The sequence below is a fragment of the Neovison vison genome, chromosome 2 (assembly GCF_020171115.1).
Source record: "Neovison vison isolate M4711 chromosome 2, ASM_NN_V1, whole genome shotgun sequence".
Classification (NCBI taxonomy): Eukaryota; Metazoa; Chordata; class Mammalia; order Carnivora; family Mustelidae; genus Neogale; species Neogale vison.
The window spans coordinates 184,735,609-184,755,915 of record NC_058092.1 but is presented as its reverse complement, the minus strand read 5'-3'; the positions used below and the strand labels follow the sequence as shown (position 1 = coordinate 184,755,915).

Here is a 20,307-nt window from a genome sequence, read left to right as displayed (position 1 = left end):
TCACTTAGTTCAAAGAAAGAATGACAGTTACTTTGGGAGAGCGTAGACGTGCAGTCCCATAGGCTTTGTGCCTGGATGACGTGAGCAGACGGTAAGAAAATAAAGAATTCACTAAGAGGAGGTTTGAAGTCAAAGTTAAAAGGCTCAGGTCTTAGAAATCTGTCACTATGACTCATAGGAAACAAGCATTTCTTGTGGGTGTTGAGGGGAACCTCTTGAAAGCACGTAGGGGTTTGAACAGCATCAAGTCCGAGAACCACAAGACCTTGAGAGAGGGTTTTCAAAGAAATTCTGTCCCCCTCAACCCCTCCACCACCCAAGCATGAAGAGCTAGGGCACTCTTCCAGAAGGATTCCAATCCTTGAAAACGCCAAAGAGGATTCCAGTAGCAAAGAGAATCCCAACATTGTTGGCTCCAACACCTGCCTCTGAATTGAGTGAGGGCCTGGAATCCCATACTCTCCGGGCCTCAGTATCCCTGCCTGCAAAATGGGGGGAGCACTACTATCTTGTAGTATTGCTGGAGTGTTGAATGAGATGAGGATTATAAACAAAGCCAATTATTATGCCTGACAAAGTAAGTACTCTCCTACAGAACGTAACAAATGCAGCATGGGTCATTGATCTGAGAACCACTTGGATACAGTGTGGACTGAGGTCACAGAAGGATGGAAAGGATAGGCTCTAAGGGAACATGTCTGTCTGATGACATTTTCAAGCTAAATAACGCAGCATACATGGGAAAAGAAGCATTGCCATCTTTACAAACCAAGAAGGGAAAGACAAACACCCCAAAGATGTCAACAAAGGACACACAGATAATTCATAAGAGAAAATCCAGGGTCCTGGGATCAAGCCCCGCATTGGGCTCTCTGCTCAGCGGGGAGCCTGCTTCCCCCTCTCTCTCTGCCTGCCTCTCTGCCCGCTTGTGATCTCCGCCTGTCAAATAAATAAATAAAATCTTAAAAAAAAAAAAAAAGTAACAGGCAGTGCTGGCAAGGGGAAGAGTACACTTACTCTTCGGAAGGGCAAAAAGGACATTTCTGAAGCACACACTGGAGATGCGGCTCCGAAACCGCTGAAATGGGCATTCCCTTTATTTAGAAAATAATCAGAGGCTTGCACTGCCATATGCAAATTTGTGGGTACCAACTCCTTCTGTCCTCCTCTCTTCTCCATCCCTCTAGCTACAGGGAAGCCTGAGCAACGGTGTCCTGGTCCCCATGTGCAGGACCAGTGGCCCCTCCCTGAAGACAGGACGGCAGGGCAATGAAGAACAGATGAAGATGGAAACAGGAGGTCATGTTCCCTGAGCAGTGCCAGAGAAGGTTGACCTTCCCCGGGAAGCAGACAAAGCAGCTGCTCAGAGAGGCCAAGACAAGAGGGAGGGGGTGCTGTTCAGGTCCTCAGAGTGACGGACAGCAAGATGGGATTAGATGTATGAGAGGTTTACTTGGGGAACTCCCCCCAAGAAGGACGAAGGGGAGACCGCAGAAGGCTAGGAGGGTCTGACAGCTGGGGAAGGAGAGAGGGAAGGAAGGGTCCCCCCACAGCCAGGAGCTGTAGGGCCGAGCCCTGCGGAAGACCCAAGCTAGGCGGCCAGTTGGGAGAGACATTGCAATGGGCAGAAACTGCCCAGCTCTAGTGGACCCTGGAGCTTCCTGACCCAATGTTGCTCTCTCCTGGGCCACCCAGAGACAGGGAAATATTCTGGAAGCTGGGTTGTCTGCCCTAATCCAACCACAACAAACTTAAGAAACAGTCTCCAGTCGGCTCCACCAGAGCTCCCCCCCTGCTGGCTTCCTGCAGGACATGGCCAACTCTGCCCTTCCCTGGGCCCCACACCTGCTCTAACCAGAGAGAAGTCCGCAGGGCTTTCCTAAGAGAAGAGCTACATGAGGCACCGGGGTGTCCCTTCGTCCCCTCGATGGACTCCTCCAGGAGGGAAGAACACACAGACGGAGCTCTGCCTCCCAGACAGCTGGAGGCAACCCCTAGCCTCTGACTCCCTGCCATCACTCGCCTACTGGCTCAAACTTCCCTGACTTCCAGGTCACCCCCTCCTGCACTGTCCCTGTCACCACCTCTGGCGGACTCCTTTGCTCAGGGTCTTAGAATAACCAACTCATTCGAACAAAGATGATTCCTGCAGGAATTCCTGCGGAGTGTAAGACAAGGCACTAGGGCGCCCTACGTTCACTTTGATCTTTCCGGACAAAGCAAGTATTTTAACCTACTTTACCGTTGAGGAACTGGAGACTCTGGAGAGACAAGGTGAGTCACCCAAGATCTCAAAGGCCAGGATATGCATGCTGAAATCACTCTTGATGCCGGAGCGGAGACAGCTGTGTGTCTCTGCTATGCCACAGCCAGGGACAGCGCCAGTTGCCTTATTTAGCCACGGGCGGGGCAGGGGGGTGTTAAGCTAGGGGGATAAAGATACTGGTTGAATTTTCCTAACGAGCTGCTGCTCATGCCTTACTTATGGGAATGAAAGATAAACAGCCTTTCTCAAGGTAAAACCAAGTTAGAGACCTAACAAAGCTGAGTGCGGGGGAAGCTGGGATCCCCCAGGCTGGACACAGCAGGGGAGATCTATCAGGCAACATCTGGGTGGGTGCCATTTTTCCAGTTCATCATAGACTGGTTCTTGGGACGAGCAAAGAAGCCAAAGGCACTCTGGGGGTCCTCCTTCCACAGACTATGGCCAATTCTTGAGTCTGGTCAAGGCTGGGAGGGTAAGTAGGGTCAGAAATAACTCAGATCATTTGAGCCCTGGGGGTCCTAGGGGGAGGGGGCCTGACTCTGGGCCCAGCGTGTCTCTGGGGTCCATGCACCCAGGGTCCACGCCCTCAGTGTTTCCTTATTCTAGAAGCTCCATCAGAAGGGAGCAATGGAAGCCGGGGCCCCAGGCAGAACTCTGGACGTTGTACCTGACCTCACTGCTCCTGTCTACAGGCAGCCCCCGGCATCCCAGTCCTCGCCATCTCCAGTGCAAATGACTCGTTCACTCTCTTCCACAGGCTCTGGAAGGTGGGGTTGTCCCTGTCACAGCCCTGTGTGTGACTGTTGACTCACTGCCCATATCCCCTATACAGGCATCTTCACTTTCCACACCTACCCTTAGACACAGAAGCCAGCAAGTGCTCATTAGCACCCACGGGTGCATCCCGAAGGCAGGCAGGGTCCCAGCGAAGGCCCATCTGGTCTGTACACAGGGGCAAACTGGAGTGGCAGGACCCCCAGAAGGCCCAGGAGCCTGTGCAACAGAACTCAGGGTAAGGGCGTGGGAGCCAGGCACATGGAGGCAGCTGGCCTAGGTGCCAAGCCCTGGGGGGGGGGGGGTAGCAGGAGGGGAGTGTGGCAGCTCACCCAAGCGACCTCCTCCAGCTCCTCGACTGCAAGTAAACACAGACCCCGGGCCCTGTCCCCAGTGACACCTCCCAGCCTGGGCACTTGAGCGGGTCAGAGCTCCATGATGTCTGAAGTTCTGGAAGGTGCAGGGAAGCCCCCACAGTGATGACCACACATGGGATAAATGAGGGGACTACTCCTGAGCACCCCAAAAGGACTGATTCTGCCAAGTTGGCTAAAACTGACCGCATACTTACGATGCATCAGGGGCTGTTTGAAGGTTTCACGTGTCTTCACTTATTGAATAGTCTTTGGGTGTCTTGCCCGGGCTCCTGACATGGGAGCTGGTACCGTCCACGTAACGGCCCAATGCCCTCCCACAGGTGGGATGGCCCAGGGAGCCGGAGGGGACACACACACCACGACGATGCATGTCTCTGCATTCACATTCAGAAGGCAGAGGGAGCCTCTTGGACTCTGCCGTGCCAGGCAATAACCCCAGGAGACCTTCCCCCAAGGCTGGGCAGATCATCACCCTTAACCCATGGGGCTCTGGGTTCCATTCTGACCACCCCCAGCTGACCTCTGAAATACAACCCAGAAGGTTTCATTCCCCTAATGCTGGGAGAGCTGGGATCCGTGCCCTCTGCCTCACACTCCTTGCTGCCTCTTTACACGAAAATCTCTCAATGCCATTGTATCCAAGTATTTAGGGGCTGGAAGGGGCCAACCAAAGCCTACGGAAGTGAAAGGAGGGAGGAGAGGCTGAGGTACATCCTCCATCATAGCCCCTGAAATTCCATTTTGCTCCATGTCCAAACATAACAGTCCTTCACACTTAAGCATGAATTTGCTTATTTTACCATGTTCTTCAAGGAGGGGCTCAGCATGACAGCCCCAAGCAACCAGAGTGAAAGAGTCACACGTGAAGAAAGTGAAGGAGGGAGAGGGATGTCTGGACAAACCTACCTTCTCCGAGAGTCGGTGCTTTCAACTCATCTTGCCCCCCCCCCACTGTTACTCTGAAGGAGCCAGGACCACAGCTCGCATCCGTTCTAGAACATACTATGGACAGATCAGCAGGCAGGCACAATTCACATTTAGCCATTTTTAATGCTCAAAAGCTATGTACAAAAAAAAAAGTCACAAATGAGTCCTCACAACACCCCTGTGAGGTAGGTAGGCAAGTATAATTCTCCCATTTTACAAATGGGGAAACTGAGGCAGAGAGGCGAAGTGACCAGCCCGTGGTCCCAGCACAGCTGAAAGTCAGGGCCAACCGTGAGAACACAGAGGATCCCTCCCAGTTCAGCCTGATCTGTGACCCCTCATCTAGACCTTGTCTGCAAAGAAATGAAAACTTTTTAATACATGCAAAACTAAAAACAAAAAAAAACCACAAATCTGAAAAGGTAATGAACAGACATACAGTAGTTTTGCAAAAGATTTCAGCCAAGATGGCCAAGTATTTTCCACTACTAGGTGGATGTGAACAACTCTGGCCTCTCCTCCCAGGACCAGAGATGCCTCTGCTGTTTTTCTGCAGAAGTGCATGCGTTCAACCGGGGAGGGCTCCCAGGCTCCCACGAGCCAGGCCTAAGGGGCAGCCTCCACACCACCAGACCCGGGGCATCAGCAGACAGTGGTCCCCAGAGGAAGAGCTGCATGACTCATCTCCACAGGACCAACCGCTCCCCGCAGCCTTCCCACCGTGGGGACAGTGGCTCCCAAGGCCTCCTGCTTCCTAACCCTCGGTCCCTCTGCTCCCTCTAGAGGGAAATCTCGGGGGTCCTCAGCTGGGATGGCCTGGAACACCCTTCAGCCTACTCGCACGCTCCGCTGTTCACTCGGGGTCACCCACCCATCCTCGGGGCTCCTGCCGCAGCTGGAGGGGACTTGGGGCCATCTGGGCGGCCAGGGCAGGGAAGAAGTGAGAGGGACCCCCTGCTGGGAGCTTGGGCTTCCTCAGCACTGCCCACCCTGGTTCCCTGGAAAGCAGGGCTGGCCTCTTTAATAGGGCTGCAGCCACCTTCTAGAAGCTCCTGCCTCCTGAGAGGGTCTCTGCCCTTCCAGCTGGAGGACCTCCTCAGTCCCACCAGCCTCAGGGGATGGGGCGGGGAAGGAAGGAGAGGCAGAGCCTCTGCCAGACCCAGCAGGCCATGGGGTCGCACTCCTGAGGTCTCCAGGCTGGAGATGGGGCACAAGAGGCAAGGACACTGGGTGGGAAGCTGCCTTAAGGTGACAGGTCCACCAGAACCCTGTCCTCTCCCGGGGGACCAGGAGCCAAGCAAGGAGGGCAGCAAGAGAGGGAAACCAGCCCAGCACCCCAGGCTGTCGGGACCACTGTGGCGTGAGAGAGGAGGGCGCGCACGTGGCCGTGGCGAGGAGCTTTGCTCGGCTACTTGGGGACTGAGCTCCTCGGAAGCCGTCTGCAGTCTGCAAGGCGCACGCGCCTGCTGTTCACAAGCATTAACTGTGCACTACTTGTCCTATAAAAAGCTCTTTTTGAAAAAGGGTCCCAACCCTGCCCCAGTGTCTCTGGGAAGCTGGGGCACGGATTCCTCGAGAGCACTCCCCGTGGAGAGCACCTGGAGCACCCCCAGCCGGCATGAAGCCGTGAGGGGGGTGTGGACAGGGATGGGGGGGCACATCTTACAGGAAGTCCCCAGGGGTGGAGGGCTCGGGGCTGCGGCTCTGCTCCTGCCACCGGCAGCGAAGCCTGGAGAAGGGCTGGTCCCACCCGCTCTCGAGCTCGGGGAAGCCCAGCTGGTTGAGGATCTCGTAGACTCCCGCCTTCGATGCCACCTGGGGAAGACAGCAGAGCTGGGGGCAGTAGTCCCAAGAAGTTCGGGTCACCCCGCCCCCTCCCACGTCACCAAGCCCTCCCCACCCCCCCGCCCCTCCTCCTGCTGGGCTCCAGATCACACAGGTGAGGCTGGGGCCCAGCGCTGCCTTCCACCAGCTCAGGCCCTGGCCAAGCTTGCGTTTTGACTACCACGAACTTCGGCTTCCTCATCCTCTACCTCCCAGGATGATGCCGGTGGGGGTCCGGAAGCTCAGAAAGTACCCAGCAGATAGCAAGGCAGAGGTGAGCCGCGCAGGAAGCCAAGTATCCTGTGCCCATGCGGCCCTGATGTGCCCACTGAGACGCTCGGGGTCAAGGGCCCGGCTGCTCTGGGCATTACAGCCGGGCTCCCCACGGAGGGCTGGAGAAAGCAGTGTGGGCGCGGGAGCCAGCCGGAGCCCTGGGACTGTGTGTTCAGATGTGGACAAGTCAGGCCTACCCCAGGCCTCCCCTCAGGTGGGCAGGTGGGGGCCTTCCTGGACATGCTCCATGCAGGCCCACAGCCCAGAGGCCCAGGCAAACCATTAAATGACCAGCCCCCCAACCATCCTAGGAGATGGGGAGGATACAGGCTCCACTCGGACCAGAGTCCCCGAGGCAACCTTCACCCCGCCCTCCATGCATCCCCAGAAGGGAGGGATGAGGCTGGAGCCCCCATTCCCGGACTTTCTCCTTCCTTGACAGCCCCCAACACACAGCACCTAGGTTCAGCTGAGGAGGGGACCAAGCTCTTGCCCAGCCCCTGGTTCCCCCCATGTCCACTCCCCAAGCAGAACCCTAGCAGAATTGTCCGAAGTCCCCCACGACCCAGGGGTCCAAAGAGGAAGCCAAGTCCAGGCCTGCGCAAGAGGACAGCCCCAGTGTGGACTTGGGTCCCCTGACTCAACACTCATCCTCCCAAGGACCATCCTTAAGGCTGTCTTCGGCACAAGGCCCCAGCAGCTGCCAGGCCCGGCCATGGCCCCCCACCTCTATTCTCTGGCAGCTCCAATCCCAGCTGCACACCTGCCTAAGCTTCAGTGCTCTTCCTATGTCCACTCTGGCCGGGGTTGCCACCCATTCTCCTGCCCACCTGCCCCATGGAAGCTAAGTCCAATCTCCAGTCCAGATGAGAGCCATCAGGACAGGCTGGCAAGGCCGGGAGAGGCCAGTATCCCGGTGGAGAGACAATTACAGGCCACTGTGCCGGGCGGAGGATGGAGACCTCTCTCCGGACCTCGAGGTGCCAAGGCAGGAGCTCTACTCTGCTCCTAAAAGCAGCCAAGCCGAGGAAGAACTAGAGGATCCGGGAGGCCAAGCAGAGAGAGGGACGGTGGAGGTGCAATGAGAGGGTGGCGTCTCGGGCCAGACACTGTGGGCTCCGGAGCCAGCCAAGCGGCCCCGCCTGCTGACCATGAATGAGTACTTCCCCCATCTGTGATCAGTCTCCTCCCCTGGGCCACGGGAGAGCACAGCCACCACGAAAGGCAGACCTGACACAGGGCCTGGCACACAGCACCTGATCTAGTTCATGGAATGCCCACCACGGCATTCTCAAGTGGCAGGGACAGCAAGGAGACGATCCCACCTTTGTGCCAAGGACAGCTAGAGGGAAGGGCCCTCTAGAGTGGGCTGCACGTCTGTGGTGGGTCGAAGGAGCACCTCAGGCATGGCGGCAGGGACACCGTACCACGGGGACGCCGACTCTGTGTGCCTTGGGGTGCCCACTGATGCCCACACCGAGGAAGCCTCCAGAGCATCCCACTTAAGTCCCCTTTCCCAGATCAGGGCCGGAAGGGGGCCACCATGCCGTCCTGCCCTTCGCGGGGCACAGGGCAGGCATGAACAAGAGAGCAGGCACGAAGCACCCAGGTCACTTAGCTCTGGGATGCCGAAGCAGGGCAGGGCCAGGCACATTGCCCCGCGCTCTTCCCCGTGTCCCTCATCTCCCCCAACACTGATTCCCACCTCCGATGCCTCCCACGTCGTGGCCTCTGCCACAAGCAGAGACCGGCCTGGACGCCCAATGCTGATGATAGAGAAATGGTCCCGTATCATGGAAGCTTCCCGCGGAGCCGAATGAGAGCAGGGTGGGGGGGGGGCGGCGCAGGGTGGTCCCTCACCTGTCGCATCCAGGAGCCGAAGGGCCTCTGCCAGGAGTCGGGCTTCTCCAGGTGGAGGTAAGCATTGAAGAGCACCAGGTACACGTAACGTTCCAGAAACTGTAGGCTCTGCAGCTGCAGCCGCCCCGCCTCCGGCTCCGACTTGGCTGCTTTCGCCTGGAGGACAAGGGTAATGAGTGGGAGTCGCTGCAGGGCCCATCACCACACCCCATGCATGGACACACACACACACACACACACACACACACATATAGCTCCGGGACTAGACAGGAGGAAGGGACTCGGACAGCAAGGCCCAGGGCATGGCCCCGGCTCAGGTTCCAGGGCGGCCAAAGGAGAGCAAGGCTGAGCCATTAGGGCTCTGACCTTGGACGCAGCACGGCCTCCCCTCAGTCCCCGGGGCCTGAGCTTTATGGCCTCCCGTGGCTCCCAGGCTAATGCGTGTGTCTCTGCCTGGGAGGGAGGCCCCCGCCTTGGCCTCGGCCCCCACGGGTCCTTAATGGACTTCCTTGCCCGTTTCCCAAATGGCTCAGGATCAGGGGCAGAAGCGGGGTGAATCCAGTCCCCTGGCCCTGGCCCTACCCTCCCCAAGGCTGGAATAGATCGTAGAAAGGCCACCAGGGCTGGGGAGTAACGAAAGATAAGACGGCTGAGGGAAGAAAGAGGTGTGTGTGTTAGGTAGGGGGGCATCGGTGTTTTTAACAAGCCATCCCCAGCCCCCTATAAGACAGCATCAGGCGACATGCCAGGAGAGAGGGAACCGCCACATGACCAGGGAGAGAGCATGGGATGTGGCTGGGCGGTGCAGGCCGGCTGGGGTCGGGGTGGAGAGAGGAAGCAGCCCGTGGGGTGGTGCAGACGGTGCGCAGACAATACCCAGCCGGCGGGACCCAGAAGGCGCTGGCCTGGCTGGAATGAGGGTTTGAAGGGACAAGACAGGGAACTGGGCTGGCAGCCAACTGTGGAAGCCCGTGCTCTACTCTAGCCCAGCTCCGCACCCTGGCACGCGGACACCAGGGCCCCAGCTCAGACCCATCAGAGGAGAGCCTGCGAGACACGGGGTACAGGTCAGCGTCCTGAGAAGCTCTCGGGGGAACTCTGCAGATGGGATTGAGCCCCTTGGCTTTAGCTCAGGAGAGTCACTGAAGGTGTAGGGGCAGGAGTGACATCTGACCGGAAGACTCCCGGGAGGCTTGTGCTCAGGGGAAAGGGGACTTAAGTGGGGTGCTCTGGAGGCTTCCTCGGTGTGGGCATCAGTGGGCACCCCAAGGCACACAGAGTCGGCGTCCCCATGGTACGGTGTCCCTGCCGCCATGCCTGAGGCGCTTCCACCCACCACAGATGTGCAGCCCACCCTGGAGGGGGAGCCCAGAAGAGGGAATGCCACACCCCACTCCACACCCTCCAGGCCTCCATCCACCCACTCCAGCTCCCTGTGCTCCAGGAAGACTAGCCCGGGGGCTGTTCCCTCAGGTTCCAGGAGCCTCCTCAAGGAAACAGCAAGGAACTAGAAACCAGAGACCCAGGAGCCAGGAAGGGCCAACTCCCCACAGCAGGCCCGTTGCCAGAAGCCTTCCAGCGCAGACACAACTCAGCCCAGCTGCGGGAAGGCTTTGTGTGCGGGGGACCCTGCCCCAGACATGACGAGACCCACAGCCTCAAGGAGCTGGAGTGGGGCCGTCTGCAGGGCCTGTGGTCCCCCACCTCTCACTTCCGCCTCAGGTAACAGCTTCCCCCAGGGTGGAGCAAGGACATAATAAGAAGGAGCTCTGGGGCACTGGGGACAGGGAAGGGGTGGGAGGTGGGCAGTGGAGGGGGCCCTGGAGGGGAAAGGGGCCCACAGCCACTGCTCTGGCTCCCTGCAAGACACAGCTCTGGGCCCGGTCCTGCCATGTGAACTCTCAGCTCCCAGGTTTCTGGAGGTAGGACTGCTCAGATGTGCAAGGTAGCAGGAAGCATGCTTAAAACATGAGCAGCCACAGCAAGCCATGGAACAGGAGAGAGAGCAGCTACACGAGGAAGATGCGAGCATGGGTCCCGCCTGCAGCGACCCTCGGGGGCCGGCTGGGTGGCTGAGGACAGTCCCAGGGCAACCAGAGAAGCTGGGTCAGGGGACTGAGACAGGGAGGGGAGCCAGACCAGCGAGGGCATCAAGGAGGCGGTGGTATCTGAGGCGGGTTAGGAAAAGGGACAGGCAGAAAGGTGCCCTGAGAAGAGGAGGAAGGGGCCAGAGAATGAGGGGTGTCCAAGGCAGACTGACAGGGGAGGGGGCACAGAGAAAGAAGCAATGGGGGGGGGGAGACGAGAATAGGATGTGGAAGGCCAGCCAGGCCCTGATCCTACAGACAAAGGGGCCACGGAGGGCTTCTGGAGAGGGTGAGGGTGGAAATGGCCCCAGGGCTGCTGCCCGAGATGACCGCAGCAGGGTAGGGCAGGGTGCCTCTTGTTTTAAGGATCAACCCACCGGGTGCTCAAAAAAAAAAAAGGCAATTTTGTTTAGAAATTAGGTAGTGGACCCCCCCAAAAAAATTTACCTAGAGACAAAGTATGGCCAATCCTCCACCACCCCACTCTCCCTAAGGAGGGCCTTGCTGTCCGGCACGGGCCACTCACCGCCCCATCCTTCCTGCTGCCTTCCCCATCTCCATCCCTGCGGCTTATTGAAGGAGGGAAAATTACCCACAGCTCCACAGGACAGGACCCGTTTGAAACTACTTTCAATTAGTGCTAAGGAAACATCCCATGGGCATGAGAAGCCCACGGCTCCAGGGCTGACCCATGGGCACAGGCACCCAGACCTGTCCTCTCCAAGCCCTCAATCCCATGGGGACAGGGGCCAGCTGCTCCCAGATACCCCAGAGAGGGCCGCCTCTGAGCAAAACTCAGGGTGGAGAGGCTGGGTGACTCCTTCTGAGCCCTACCGGCAAGGTAGGGTAGAATTATTTCTAAATTCAGACCACAAGTAAAGGTGACACCTGACACCCCCCAGAAGGTTCCATGGGCACTTCCTGAGTGCAGTCATAGTCTGTGATTTGAGACAATGACCCATCTTCCTATCAAAGCCCGATTTCCTTAAAATTCCTTAAAACCCAATGTGGTACTGTCTGGGGACAAGGATAGGCCAACCTCCTCCTGTTGATAAAAATAGCAGAGCTGTTTTTAAATGGCCTGGCAGGCCAGGCTATCATTAGCTGAGGTGGCGCTGGATAAGGCTTCCGCATCCATTGGGACCGAGCCCTAAAATAGAACGAGCTTAGGAAAGGTGGCCAAGGGTGCTGGGCGTTTCAGCTCTCTCGGGCCTGCGGTCGGCCAGCATCCACATAGGCCCAGCGTCTACAGCCGTGGCTCTCTTGAAGCTCTTGCCCTTTGCTGGGCCACGTGGGCTGATCCCCCTCCCCAGGTGTGTCAAGGGTCTACAGCATGCCACGTGTCGGGCTGAGCCTGTCACACCCAGAACGGAGTGTTAGATCCTAAAACGTCTCCTAGAGGGACACCCATTTTGCAGATGAGGCTGGGCAAGGCTAAGAAAGCGCCCAAAGTCAGAGTTCCCAGCTGGGACACAAATTCCAAATGCCCAGCTCTCTGACCCCTCTGGGCCCTGTGGGCTTCAAGCTCAACCACGCCCCGCCTCACTCTTGCTTCTGTACCTTGACCCCCTGCCTTCCCTCTGCCTGGAAAGCCCTTCCCTTCCACCAGGCCTGGCCCTGCTCCGCTCAGCGCTCCAGGCCCAGGCTGAGACCCGGCTCTCCTGAAGCCTGCTCTGAGTGCTCCAGCGTTCTCGGTCTCCTCTGCTCCCCAAGGAATGATCAGTCTTGAAAACAATCCTGGGGACAGGCATCTGATTATAACGAGGTTTACAACTTGCGTCCTCCCTAACACCCCGAATATCAGTGTCAGGACACAGACCAGCCTCTGGGTGCACGCGGCAGGCACCCAGGCCAGCTTAGCCACTCTCATGTTTCCAGTGCCCCCCTGGAACCTAGAGTTCAGACAGGACACTGGGGACCCCACACGTGCACCTCCACCTCCGGGAATCCAGACTCCGGGCTGAATGGAGACTCCGAGTGCACCACCACGCTGAAGAGCTCTAGGTAGATATCAAACCAACTTCTCACACTCACAAAACATGTCCCAGGTGAACCTCCTGAGCTTTCCCAAAACCTGCTGGACAGTCTGCCCATCTTAACGTCCATTCTTCCCGCTGCTCAGGCCAAAACCTGGTCTTCCGTCCTAACTTCGCCCTTTCTCAGCCCTACAGCCAACCAGTCAGGGCATCTCATCAACTGCTTTGAACACTGCCAGCTGCTGCTCGCCTCTTTATCACCTCAGCCCAAGCCGGGTCACCTCAGTGACAGTCCCTGACTGGCCTTCCTGGTCCCCCTCACCCCACTCCTGCAGACTATTCCCAACACAGCCCCAGAGTAAGTGGGCTAGAACCTTACATTTGCTCCTCTGCTCAACCCGCTCCACAAGCCCCCACTGATGCTCAGAGTAGAAGCCAACATCTGTGTAATCGACTGTGCAATCCCAGACCAGGCCCCATTCTGCCTGCCCCCTGCCCCTGTAACCTCTGACCTCCTCTCCTGCTCCTCAAACATACCAGGAAGCCCCCACCTCAGGGCCTTTGCACCTGCCGTATCCCTCTGTCCAGATGTTGGCATGGATCTCCCTCACCCCCTCAGGTCTGTGTTCAAATGGCACATTTTCATCAAGCCCCTTCCTGAGCCAGACCCCATGTAAAACTGCAATCCCCTTAACCCCACAGACGCATCCCGACCGGACACAATGTGACGTTGACCTGTGTCTTGTTCCTCGTGTGTCTCCCTCCCTGAAGTGAGGGTTCCACACAGGCAGGAACTTCCCTGGGCTGTCCACGAGGCATCTCCAGACCTAGCACAGTGCCTGGCACTCAGGAGGCCTACCAGAAATGTTTGCCAAATACTTCGATCCCCCATTTTTATCAAGCCCGGCATCACAGACAGCCCGGGCTTACCTACATCAACCCTTCTGCTTTTCAGAAGGGGCGACCGAGGTCAAAGAGATGAGCTGACCTGCCAGATCGCATGGAGGGCTGGACGCAGCCCAGGCCATGGGAAAACCAGAGCCCAAGGAGAGAAACAAGAAGGGCAAGCGAGGCCAGGCTCAGGGCCTGAGTCAGTCCCAACCAGAAGACACCTTCGTTCCTGGGGTCCACCTGCTGCCCTTTCCCTGACCTACTCATAGCAATGAGCACAGATGGCCTGGTGGCCTCTGCTGTCCAGCTGAGCAGGCGGCAGGCAGCCCTTGAAGACGGCTAGTCTCTAAGGGGCGAGGTCCCAGAGCGCCGACCCGCCTATCCTTCTCAAAGCCCAGTGCTGCCCTCTCCCTGTCAGACACTGGCTCTCAAGCAATCAGTGCCGCCTCCTTCCAGAGGCTTTCTAGGAGTCCCTGCAAACTCCATCCTCTGGCCTGTCCCAGGGCCTCGAGCACAAGGATGCTTTCTACACCTCGTCCCCAGAAGAGAGAAAATGGCCCTTGGTCCATAGACAAGTAGCCAGTTTTCCAAACAAAACAAAACATTTTTTTTAAAGATTTAATTATTTACTTGAGAGAGAGCACGCGCATGAGCATGAGAGAGAGCACAAGCGGGGGAGAGACAGAGGGAGAAGCAGGCTCCCCACCGAGCAAGGAGTCTGATGTGGGGCTCGATCCCAGGACCCTGGGGTCATGACCTGAGCCAAAGGCAGATGCTTAATCAACTGAGCCAACCAGGTGCCCCCAAAGAACACATTTTATTCAGTACTTTCAAAGCAGGAAGGTACTAAACCTGGCAACACAGACTTCTCTGTGCACCCTTCATTCCCCAAACGTCATTTACTCCTAGGCCAGGCTCTGGGATGCGGTGCCAAGACAGCCCTCGGGAGCCCACTGCCCTGTACGTAAGCTAGTGAACTGGCCAGGTGTCCCAGCTCCCCCGCCCACGGCACCCTACACACCCCACTCTCACTTAACCTTGGAAACAAGCTGTGCTCACTGCCACTCTTATAGGCAGCTGGAGAAGCAACAGTGACCCCAGGTGACAGGTGGCAAAGGAAAGGCCCAGAGAGGCCAAAGCAATCCACCCAGGGCTATGCAAGGAGCTCCTAGCAGAGCCCTGGCCAGAACTCGGGGCTTCCCACACCGACTCGGCATTTTGGGCGGCTAGAGAAGAGCGCCCTCTCCTGGCAGACCAACAACGTGGACAAAGAACAAAATGGTACAAGGAAGGGTAGGAGTCAGTTTTCCTATTTAATCACACGGTGACTTATTCAGGCTTCGGCTCACTGGTCTGCTCACTGACCAGACATCTGTGGAGCCCTACTTGCCCCAGGCGGGGTCTGGGGGTCAAGCGGTCAGAGATGAGCCCTGGCCCAGCAGCAGAAGAGAGACGAGCAGCAGAAAGAGGCACCCCGGGGGGGATAACCAGAAGGCTAACAGGGGCAGCAGTGAGCACAAAGGCGGGTCTCCTTGGGGAGTGTATGGGCTGAGACGGAGACCTCTCCCGAAGCACAGAGAGCTCCAAGCCTCCAGGGGGACACCTAGGGCCAAGCTCAGGGCAGGTGGGCGGGGCATGGCTGCGGCAGGGTTAAAGCAGGAGGTCGCCCTGGAGGGAGAAGATCGTTCCGGCTCAGCCATACCATGGGAAGGAGGGGAAAGCAAGAGAGGAATCAGGTCTGAGAACACGTGCCCTACACACACGCACACGCACACGCACACACACACAAGCACACACCGTCCGAGCAGCCGCTCGTCCACCCGAGCAACTCTTCCTTCCATCATATTTTCTGTGACAGTTTACAGCATTCCAAAGCCGCTCTAATTGCACGACCCAGGCCCTGGAGACACATTACCTACTGGAATGAGGTCTTCAGGGAACGACTTTGGCCAAGCCAGAGTCGCGGAGAGACTGAGAGAAGACCCCACCTGGGATCTGTATTCTTCTGAAGATAACACCTTTTTGGGGGGGGGGCACCGAGCTAAATCTCTGACGTTTTGGCAACTCGGCACCAACCCAGGGCAGCGCATGTGGTAGGCCCTGGTGGCTTCCTCACTGGCCCCTTCCTTTTTCCACCACAAGACTGCCCCCTGGGTCATGGCTGTCATGGAGGAAAGGAACACAGGCTGAGGTGTTGGGAGACGGGTTCTGGTCCTGCTTCGAGCTGATCACGGTGTCGTTAGGCCTCAGTGTCCTCCTCGGGAAAATGGTCTAGTGAAACCTACCGTCACCTCCTCACCAGCCGCCCCAAGGACCAAGGGAGACAAAAGAGTAAGTTCTTAGAAAACTCAAAAAGCACTGTTCAAAGTTAGAGATTTATAGACGAAATCTCATTTCAAGACCAAAGGACATTTTATTCTTCTCTGTGTGGCTACTTTTATCTCAGTTCTTCTTCAAACTCCTTCTGAAGGGACAGAAGGGAGACACATCAGACTGTTCAAAACACAGTACACTAAGAATTAACGTCATCAGCCAAAGCTAAGGAAAAGGCCGCTGGCATTAATGATTCTAGCAGGACTTCCTCCAGGAGCCCTGACCTGAGTTTCTGTCACAAATATTTTTCCCTTTCTAGGCCCAGCAGGAAACAACTAATTCACCAGATGGTGTCCCCACTGTGGGCTGGGGCCCAGCCTTGTCACCTCTATCGCCACCTCACAGAGTGGCTTAGTTCAAAGAGCTTTCTCTTTCTTTTTTCTTTTTGAGGTGGTTTTTAAAATGCCCTGAGCATTCTGGCCCCCTCACACACATAAGGCAGATTAGGTCACTGCACTCTAGAGAGTGGAGGACACATCGCTGGGCTGCCTGGGATGAGCCTAGGCAGAGAGGGGGGCCAAGACTGCCATACAAGGGAAGGCCCGTCTCTGAGGAAAATGGGTGTGCAGCTGCAGTCCCATGCCTCCCTCTGTGTTTATGACCCAAGTCCGCGATGTGCTCTTGTCCTCTGGCTGCCTCGGGCCAAGAGCACGGATTATGGCTTCTAGTTCTGCTTCCCCCAACCCCGGAAGCAGCAGGGCTTGAGGTAGGAAGGAGCCGAAACTGTCCTCCAACTTGGGCGGCAGGGCAGAGAGGGCCCGACCTGGAAGTCCGGGCCTGGGGTCTCGCGCTCCTCCTGCCATCCACCAGCTATGGGTTCCTGGGCAAGCCCAGGGCCTCCCTTCCTCAAATGCACACATGGCCATGAGGTACAGCCTCCCCTTCCTCAGGCACAGATACAAGTGAGGATTGAGCCAGACCGTGGAAGTGAAAATGCTCAGTGAGCCTCGTGGGGGCACCTCCCACACTGTTTCTGAGTCGGGACAAGTGGAGGCTGGGTCCCCTGGCCTCCAGCCCTGGCCTCTGGCAACTCCCAGCCTCCCCTCAGGAGCCCCTCCATCTTCCTTCTCCCAGACCACCCCAGTCACCCAGACCCACATGACAGGCTCCAAATCCGAGTCTGGAAGAACAGAAACTCCCCGAACCCAACATCCTTCCCCTGGGCTTTAGAGAAGCACACCTTGCAAACCTACTTTAACACGAGCAAGTCCAGTGAAAAACCAAGCTCGAGGCCCTGCCTTCCTGCCTCTGCCACACCTCGGCAGGGAGTATCTTTCTGGAATGAATGAGTTAGCTAACGGAGGGGGAATGAGAGCACCAGCGTATCAGCATTTTGCAAACCCTCAGTGAAATAAAGAATCCAGGGGACGACCTCCAGCAGTTGCTCGGTCCCAAGAGACACCACGGGGCCTTCTGTACCGCTGTGGAAGCCCATGGCATCACCCGTGATTAGTTAGAGCTCGGGGTGCGACCAGCCAGGTCCAGACCGCAGCTATCTAGTAAGCAACCTGCTTCCCTCTGGGGTTACACTTCAGGGGAAGGAGAGGGAGAAGAGCAGCCCTGGGCTCCACGGGCCACATCAGCCACATGTGATCTGTGGTTCTGATCTGGATCCTGATCCAACCGCAGAAAGACTCTGGGAGACCACTGAGAAAATCTAAACACGGACCAGGTGCTGGGGCAGTTTGGAGTAACTTTTAGAGGCTTGAGGTCTGGGAGCGAGGCTCTTCGCCTCTCAGCCCCGCTCTGAGAGCGACGCCCATGGGGCCCTAGAAAACCGCTCTCTAGCTCATCTGTCAGCAGAGGGGACAAATGCTCTGTAACTTCTTTAGCGCTGAAACCTGAGGGTCTCTGTGGGGATTCTGAAGCTACAGGACATCACGGGACACTCTGGCCCTACAGGGATCCTCAGAGCCCTCCCATTTCAAACACTTGTTGTGTGTCAGCCCTGTACTGCTGGTCCCTTGTGTCCTTTTCACACACAGCCCTGCCAGGAAGCAGTATCGGTCCTGCCTGTCAGGTGGGGACACAGGCGGTCAGAGAGGATGAAGATGGCTATTGAAACCCAGGCTCCTCCAACTCCCACACCCACATTCCTTCTGCCCATCAGCCCAGAACAAGCCAGCCATTCCAGAGTCCACACATAGGCATGCACAGAGCAGGCCAGAGGCCCCTTCTAATCTTAAGGCAGCTGGGGCAGCTCAGGCCATCCTGATCTTAGCAGGACATACGCTCTGGGTCTAGCCAGGCCAGGTCAAGTGCAGGGTGACCTTGGAGGAAAGACAATCTGCCTTTTCTCTCTAAAGGATATAGGGGCCTGGTCACCAAAAGCTGTGATTCCTAAATCTGGGTCCATAACCAGTTGCAAGGGTCCACAGGAACTTAGAAACATAAATCTGTTCAAGGACTGTACTCTGAGATCATGTCTATTCTACTCCCAGATCATATCCATTCTACCTTTCTGGTATTAAAATACCCTTTTTTTTTTTTTTTTAAAGATTTTATTTATTTATTTGACAGAGAGAAATCACAAGTAGATGGAGAGGCAGGCAGAGAGAGAGGGAAGCAGGCTCCCTGCTGAGCAGAGAGCCCGATGCGGGACTCGATCCCAGGACCCTGAGATCATGACCTGAGCCGAAGGCAGCGGCTTAACCCACTGAGCCACCCAGACACCCCTAAAATACCCTTTTTTTAATGAAATGTCAACCATGTATATGGTAGTTAGGTTTTTAAATTGTTGCTTCTTTCTTTCCTTCCATCTCTCCTTTCCTTAAAACGGACACATTTAGCAAGGTTATATACTGGCAACCCTAGAAAGGTCCTTCCCTGTTTTAAACTGACCTCATGAATCCCAGCTACTGGGATTGAGGCTGCTTTTAGCTCTTTCTTTGTTCTAGGATCTCTAAGGTTAGTGTCCTTATAAGAACAGATATCAGACAGCCCCTTCCCTCTCTCTCTCTCCCATCCCACCATCTGTCCATATCCAGGCAGCCAGGAAAGGCCGTGGGAGGACACAGAGAGAAGGTCGCTGTGTACAAGTACGGTGAGAGTGCTCTCTGGAAACAAATCGGTCAGAACCTTCACCTTGGACTTTCCAGTCTCCGCAATGTGAGAAAATAAATTTCTGTTGTTTAAGCCATGTGGTTGTGGTATTTTATTGTGGCAGCCCGAACTGACTAATGCACGTATGATGACCTCTCCCTTCTTGAGGTTTCGGTCTCATCTGCAAAATTGAGACAGTCACATTCTGTGAGGCCAGCAGGACCCTAATGCCAAACCGAACAAAGACAAAAGAGACCAAGATCTCTTATGAATCTGACACAAAAATCCTCGACAAACCAAATCTAACAACATAAAAAGATACACACCATGACTGAGTAGGATTTATCCCAGAATGCAAGGTTGGTTTAACACCTAAAGTTCAATTAAAATAACACCATATCAATAGAATAAAGGGCAAAAACCATGATAATCATCTCAACAGATATGGAAAAGCATCTAACAATAGTCAACATCTCCTCATTAAAAGAAAAAAACAGATTCAATAAACTAAAAATGGAAGGGAACTCTCTCAAGCTGATAAAGAGGATCTATGAAAAAGTCAGTTAGGGCACCTGGGTGGCTCAGTGGGTTAAAGCCTCTGCCTTCGGCTCAGGTCATGATCCCAAGGTCCTGGGATCAAGCCCCACATAGGGCTCTCCACTCAGCAGGGAGCCTGCTTCCCTCTCTCTCTCTCTCTCTGCTTGTCTCTCTGCCTACTTGTGATCTCTTTCTGCCAAATAAATAAATAAAATCTTAAAAAAAAAAAAAAAGGAGGGACGCCTGGGTGGCTCAGTTGGTTAAGCCGCTGCCTTCGGCTCGGGTCATGATCCTGGGGTCCTAGGATTGAATCCCGCATCGGGCTCCTTGCTTGGCAGGGAGCCTGCTTCTCTCCCCGCCTCTGCCTGCCTCTCTGCCTGCTTGTGTGTACTTTCTCTCTCTGGCAAATAAATAATAAAAAAATCTTTAGGAGCCTGCTTCTCTCCCTGCCTCTGACTGTCTCTCTGCCTGCTTGTGTGTGCTCTCTCTCTCTCTCTCTGGCAAATAAATAATAAAAAAATCTTTAAAAAAAGAAAGAAAGAAAGAAAAAGCCAGTTAAAATCAGATTTAATGTGAAAGGCTGAAAGCTTTCCCCCTAAGATCAGGAAATAGAGGGGGGTGTCTCTGCTAGCTAACTTTGCTTAACATTCCACTGGAGGATCTAGCCAGATCAGTTAAGCCAGAAAATTAAATAAAAGGCACCCAAATTAGAAAGGAAGAAGCAAAACTATCTCTATTTGCATATGACACGATCTTTTAAATAGAAAATCCTAAAAAAATTCACTAAGTATGAAGACTAATGAATTAATTTAGCAAAGATGCAGGATAGAAGATCAATATACAAATGTCAATTGTATCTCTATATAGTAACCATGAACAAACTAAAAAATGAAATTGAGAAATTAACTCCATTTACAATAGCACAAAAGCAGTAAGTTACTTATGAATCAATTTAATATAAGAAGTGTAAAACTCACACTCTGGAACTATAAAATATCTTGTAAAAAAGCAAAGAAGTCCTATGTGAATGTAAAGACATTTCACGTTCATTTATCAAAAGAACTATTGTTAAGATGGCAATACTCCCCAGATTGATCTGC

At 55.4% G+C, this 20,307-nt stretch overlaps 1 protein-coding gene across 6 annotated transcripts in view; it reads right to left on the bottom strand.

The window, feature by feature from the left end:
* Nucleotides 1-4,447: 4,447 nt before the first annotated feature.
* PALD1 (phosphatase domain containing paladin 1) overlaps nt 4,448-20,307 on the bottom strand; it is a 78,003-nt gene continuing 62,143 nt past the window's right edge. For all 6 annotated transcript variants that reach the window (XM_044239693.1, XM_044239695.1, XM_044239694.1 and 3 more), the window contains exons 19-20: nt 8,302-8,457; nt 4,448-6,159 (exon numbers count right to left, since the gene is read on the bottom strand). In XM_044239693.1, coding sequence (XP_044095628.1) covers nt 6,007-6,159; nt 8,302-8,457 — 309 coding nt within the window. In that variant the 3' untranslated portion in view covers nt 4,448-6,006. The remainder of the gene's footprint in view (nt 6,160-8,301; nt 8,458-20,307) is intronic.